The following is a 6,869-nucleotide window of genomic DNA, read 5'->3' on the forward strand; positions in this document are numbered from 1 at the left end:
AGACAAAAATAATATTAACAAGAACCTTAGCATCGACATCCATAAAAACTGGCTTCAATTATTAAAATAAAATAGAATGTTTATACAGTCGCAGGCGAGGCTGTGTGCAACACTCGGAGAAGGGTAATGTTACAAATTACGAGGCATGCGGGGGAGTCCGTCAAGTCGGGAAAAAAGAGGGGAGGGGAAGGGAGCGGGAAGTACGGACACACAAGTCACAACTATCGACGTAACAGACTGAAGAGGGGCGAAAGCCCGAAACGCGTTTCTGTAAGAAGTAAATGTAGGTGATGGAATTATTTGCCAAGTGTCTATAAATGCACCAAGTCGTGACATAGAATCAGAAGAAACAAGAAAAGTCCAATCGGTATTCATTATTTTACACTTCTTCTTATGTTTGTTCTGTGGGCTGTTCGTTATCCGATCATGTGTTCGTTGTCCGAACATAAAAATCTTTTGCGAAAGTGTTCGTTATCCGATTTGTTCGTTAACCGATCACCCACTGTATATCAATTTCCAAACTTAACAAAGTATGCAGAAAAAATTTTACTGTTATTTTCTACAACTTAGTAATAAGTAAAACAAGAAATCAGCTAACAGACTTGCATTAAAACTAATTTAAAATTAGCAGTAACTAATATTCAACCAAATACTTCATATATATTATGTTCACATCAGTGACAGAAGTCAAATTAAGTATTCTTATGTTAATTTATAATCATATATGAATAAATAATTGTGATTTACCTGATTTTGTTTTCTTTTTTCTTGTGTGTTTTTTCTTGGCCCGAGTCAATTCAAAAGTTTTAAATGTGGCCCTTACATAGAAAAAGGTTTCCCATCCCTGGGAAGACTATCAACATAACCAGATGTATTGGTCAGTAACAATATTTAAATACTTTTGGGTATTCAGACATTGTCCCACACAAAGCAAAGGGCACAAACAATGCCAGGATCCCCAAACATCCCCCAAAACATAACATTGCCTCCACCAGCTTGAAATGTGATAATGTATATAGAGTCCATGCTTTCATCTGTTTTCTCCATACTTGCACTTTGCCATCTGCATGATGAAATTGAAAATGCGATTCATCAAACCACATTACCCTTTTCCAGCCATTTATTGTCCAATCTTCATGACCCTGTGTGAATCGGAGTTGTTTGATCTTGTTAGCTGCAGACAACAAAGACTTTTGAACAGGTCTTTAGCTTCCATACCTAATACAATGTAATGTATTGCAAACAGTTCATTCAGAGGCCATTGGAGATGTTCCCTGCTAAGATCAGCTGTAATCTGACACTTTGTTGCTCTTCTGTTGGACTGGACAAGTCTGGCTACTCTCCTTTTATCTCGAGTATCTAGCAGCTGAAGACCACCATACGCCTTACATTGAGACCACATTTTTGTTTGGTAGTTCGCTCATTATACACATGAATAACAGCCACTCTTGAACACTTCACAAGCAAAGCAGTTTAGCTGATACTTGCTCCGCTGCTTCTAGTATCCACAATCATTCCACATTCAAAATCTGTTACATCATGTCTTTTACACATACCCTCACACGCAATTCCCTACAACTGTCTGTACAATCATCCAGCAATCCCATTTTATACCAATCTCATCCTCTGATGACAATAAAGTGTCATTATAGCTGATTTGCATAAACTTTGTACGTGGTCACAATAAATGGCCACTCAGTGTATGTATAATATAATACATACATATCATATATAATATCATCAATATCATACATAATATAAATTTTTTTTATAATCATTACACACACATTTATGGAAAAGAAAAATAATTATATTTATACTCAATTATTAAATGAGAAAACAATCTAGAATCTAATTCAAATTTTATTTGAATTACAAGTATTTGAACTTATCATGTAAAATCAAAGAATACATGTATATTGGTTAATGCTTAGTACTGTAGATATTTGAATACAGTAGAGCGTCGTTTATCCGAAAGCATTCTAGTCAGCAAATTTAAATTTCCGCTAGTGCTGTGGAGCTGCAATCTTTGGCTATGTCTTAGGCTAATCCAATATTTTTTTGTTTGTATATGTGTTTTAGCTGGCAGCACTGGCACTTATGTGTGCTGTTTTTCTGAGGACTGTATGTCATGCTGAATCGAACGTTTTTGATACTCTATTAACTTCTAAAGTATAATTTTTTGTTTTTATATTGTTTGTAAAAAATAAAAATAATAATTTTTAACGATACAATAGCCACGATTATTATTTTAAAAAGTTTAAATTACACTTAATATTGACGAAAATTCAACGCAAAGCGACACACAACGGAGAAAAATTTCAGCATGGGATAGGTTAATATTTTTTTTCGTACGTAATCAGTTATCTGAAAAATAAGTTATCCAAACAACTCCAGTCCCCAATTGATTCGGATAAACGACGCTCTACTGTATTATGATTTATAACAAAAATTATATTCATTAATGAAAATTCAATATAAATTTAAGGTAATTTATAATTATTTGTGAAAAATTTTAATCAATTAAAACAACAAATCATCATTACATTTCAAAAAATGTGATTACATATTATATAATATGGTGATTTTAAAAATTACATGTACAATTTAAAATAAAAAAAGACATTTTTAAATTACCTTTCTCTAAAAAAGTCAGCTAACTCTTTACTGGCTCCATAACCATATTTCATATTATGATATAGTACATCAAATCCATTGTTGCCTTCTCCCTAAAAAAATAGAATTCAATTTAATTCTTACACTTAAAAATAAATAAATAGTCACTCTAAATCTTAAATCAAGCAGATAATATTCATTTTAAATTATAAAATGCAATCATAAAATGTTTAATAAAAAACACGTTAAAATAAATTCAGTATCATAGCAATACTGAATTAATAACAACTGCTTAAGATATGGATGTTATTAAAAACAAGAAACAGATTAAAAGTAATATCAATTAATTATGCTTCTTTACTTCTAAGCAAGTTAAATATGTTTTCAATTGACTACCCTTTGTGTTTAAATAAATAAATACCCAATTATTTTTGAGAGTCTGGAAATAAAAACAAAATGAACTGAAGAAACATCAAATAGGTTTCTTTAATAATCTATTTTAGGTTCATGATAGTTAAAATGTGTTTGCAGTAATAATTTTTATTTCAGTATAGCTAAATGCATTTTATTATTTCTATGCTAATACAGAATTTTAATATGAATTTCTAGGTAGAACTGTCATTTATTTTATATCTGTTTATTTTAATAATTAGCAAAATTTTTGAGAAAATAGATATTTAGCATTGTATTATGATTATAAACATTTATGGATTAATATTTGGTGTCATTTCTACGTTGTTATTTGATTTTATTTTTTATCTGGAATGTATTTCTTGGAAATTAGTACCAGATTATTGACTGCCAGATTGGTGATGGTCAACCTGTATTATTATTAATAGAGCAGATTCATACTTTACTAAGAACATAACATAAAAATGAATATTTACACTTAAAAAGGTTAATTTTGCAAAAAAAGATAATTGAAATTTGAAATCAATTGTTTAATCTCATTGCTTCACATAAGTCAGACCAATGCTTTTGATATTATGATAAATTTTTTAAAAAACAAATTATTCTATCAACTTACTCTTACCACTTATCATGTTTTTGTCAATCAACCTTAAGTTGGTACATATTGAGTGCTACACTAGAAGGAAAATTATTCCTCAGGGCCACAGCATTTTATTACAAAAATGGAATAAAAACTTTGAAAGCAAAACAATTCTAATTTAATGAAAAATTTATTTGTTATTGTTTTCTGTGTGTGAGTTTTATGCAACTCACACAGCACTAGAATCAATTTTTATATCGCACTCCATGCGAGCTGTATGTGACTCATGATAAACTTATTGAATTTACCACCTTAAGGGTAATTTAAAACGTAAAAATAAATAAATAAAAAAAAAGGTAAAAATTTATCCACTTTTTTAGAAATACATTGTCAATATTAATATTTACAATAAAAGCATCAGCAAATAAGATTTTCATAAACCAACTACAGGATTTTGCTCAAGGGCACCCATCACGTAACATGCATGTTATAGCATGGCAACCTGCACACCATGGTAAAGAAAGAGATGAGTTATATATGCTTCATGAGACCCGGGCTCAAAACTAGCATGATTTAAATACAACTCATATAGCAGTTAATGTGTTAAAAGTCAGCATAACTATTTGCACAATGACAATTTGCAAAATTTTTATAAAAACAAGAATTTTGTAATGAATAAATGCAGATAAAAATATCTTTAAATTTAAATGAAAAAATTTATTGATGAATTTCATACTTTACTAACATACACACATATTTTGGTATAATATTTCAAATTAATTCTAATATATCTTTAGATATTTATATTTTGTCTTATGTCAAGATTACATTTATTCAAAATTTTTGACAAATAAACCAAAAAAGTTTGAATAAATTATTTTTGACAATAAATACACAAGATTTAAGATAGAAAACTGGAGAAAAATTAATTTCTGTATGATAAAATTGTAATGCTATCAACTAGGCCTACAAGCAGTTATTTAGTACAAAAATATATATAAAAAATTATAAATATTCATAATATTAACAGAAAAAATTTGGAAACAGTTTATCAATTTTTTTGTCAAATGTTAATAAATCAGCAAAGCATTAATGCACTCTAACATTAATGATAGTAATCTGAAATCTAGTATTCACATCATCTTCAAAATTAAATTCTTGTTCTTAAAATCAATGAAACTCATAATGAAAACTGGTTCTCTAAAACATTTTTTATTTATACTGTAATTACAAATTTAAAATATAACTGTTTCTATTTTAAACAGATAATAGAAACTTGCTTATTCAAATTCTTCAAACAAATATTTTGAGTATTCTTTCATCTTGAAAGTTTTCTGTATCAAATTGATTTTAATTAAAACTAAAGAAAAATCTGTTTATTTAAAAAAAAACAAAATTAACAATATGGAATCTTTTATTAATTGCTACAGAAATCTTATTTAAATTCTAAGTAAATGGTTACTAAGTGATATTTATCATCCTTTACTGCTCAGGAAAATTGCAATTTCTACTCAGAACTTTTGCTACACAGACAATATAAAATTTGTTTAAAATTTTTTTTCAGAATGTTCAATATTCCTAATCAAACAGTATAAAACAATTCAGCTGTCTCTCAACACATAGGCAACAATATATACAATTTTTTGTAATAGAATACTGGTATATCAGTAATAGAGAATTTTTTAAAAACAATCTTATTGTTAAAATAAAACAACATGAAAGACACTAATCTTTAAACTTAAGTTAATCTTTATAGTTAAAACACTAATCTTTAAACTTTCAATTTACTTAATTATATCATTTCCTAATGATGATAATTAAAAAAAAAAACAACTTAAACCTGCTAAGATGCTCAGCAGGTGCTTTCCTTCTTATGGACATTAGTTTGGCTTCTTTCCAAGTCTTTCCCATTCATTTATTATAGTTTCCTCAAAAATTTTAATATTTCCAATGCAACTTCTGAAAGATTTCTTAGCAAGATTAAAGTTGTGCAAATCAAGACACTAAAAACATTTACATAATTAAAATTAAAAGTTGACTAAAAAATGAGAAATCAGACAAATATGAAATTCCAGAACATGTGAAAAATAATGACAAAAAGAGAGTAGGAGAAACATTCTCAGAAAAGATAAAAATATAAATGTGATCTCATAATGGAAAATATGAGAAAATAACACAAAACTGTAAAGAGAAATTATCAATTATCTGTAGGGCTCACTGAAAAAAATAAAAAGATACAAGATATTTATATTAAAAAAATATAAATGACATAAAAAAAAAGAAAAATACTGGAGTCTCAAATATAAATTATTATGTAGATTAACAAAAACATTTCTGTTCTAGGTAAACTTTAAAAATTCATAATTTATACTAAAAAATTAATTTATATTCTTTATATTTATACTATACTTACTATGATCAATACAAAACCTTCCTCACTTATTTCTAGCCGTTTATACACGAGTACGAATGTTTTTGGTTTTCTTAATAGGCCTTCTTCGGGTACACTGTGGTCTGTTAGAGCGTCAGTAGCAACCAATGCTCTAACTTTAATTTTGACTCACCCTGTAGATGACTCTTGATAAATTGTAACTTTGTTAATTCAAATGTCTCTTATGTCAAATTTTATTTCTGCCCCAGTAACTTATGTGATGGTTATGTCACCAGAACTCAACTTTCAAGCAGATACAGACCCTTCCACTATGCATTTGAAGTAACAGATATGAACACAATTCAAAAACCCATTAATTATAACTTCATTTGTGTAATACATATTACAAATTCAGTGGGTAATCGGTTAACGAACATAATCTGTTCCAAGATTTTGTTCGCTATCCGAATTGTTTGTTAACCGATTATCGATTTACCATAGGTTTCTACGGGAATTTGATTAATTCGTTCTGGAGACCCCAAAAATAAAAAATATATACTTTCTTACTAAGTTTATTCATATGTAATAATAAAAATACATATACAGTAGAGTGTCGTTTATCCGAAAGCTGGTTATCCAAAACGTCCGTTATCCGAAAGCATTCCAGTCGGCAAATTTAAATTTTTGCTAGTGCTGTGGCGCTGCAATCTTTGGCTATTTCTTGGGCTACTCAAATATTTTACGTTTTTGATACTAAATTAACATCTGAAGTATAATTTTTTATTATTTTTATATTTTTCAATAAATTTATTTTGTTTGTACAAAATAAAAAAATAATTTTTAACGATACAATAGTCTTTGTTAGGCTTAACATCGACGAAAATTCAACGC

The 6,869-nt window shown here is 28.3% G+C and overlaps 1 protein-coding gene across 1 annotated transcript in view; it reads right to left on the reverse strand.

Annotated features, from left to right (window-relative positions):
- Positions 1–6,869, reverse strand: part of LOC111625298 (F-BAR domain only protein 2-like) — a 44,869-nt gene that overhangs the window by 17,172 nt on the left and 20,828 nt on the right. The window contains exon 2 of the mRNA XM_023368421.1: positions 2,638–2,729. Coding sequence (XP_023224189.1) covers positions 2,638–2,729 — 92 coding nt within the window. The remainder of the gene's footprint in view (positions 1–2,637; positions 2,730–6,869) is intronic.

Source organism: Centruroides sculpturatus, unplaced genomic scaffold, assembly GCF_000671375.1.
Source record: "Centruroides sculpturatus isolate CEXI.00-Female unplaced genomic scaffold, Cexi_2.0 scaffold303, whole genome shotgun sequence".
NCBI lineage: Eukaryota > Metazoa > Arthropoda > Arachnida > Scorpiones > Buthidae > Centruroides > Centruroides sculpturatus.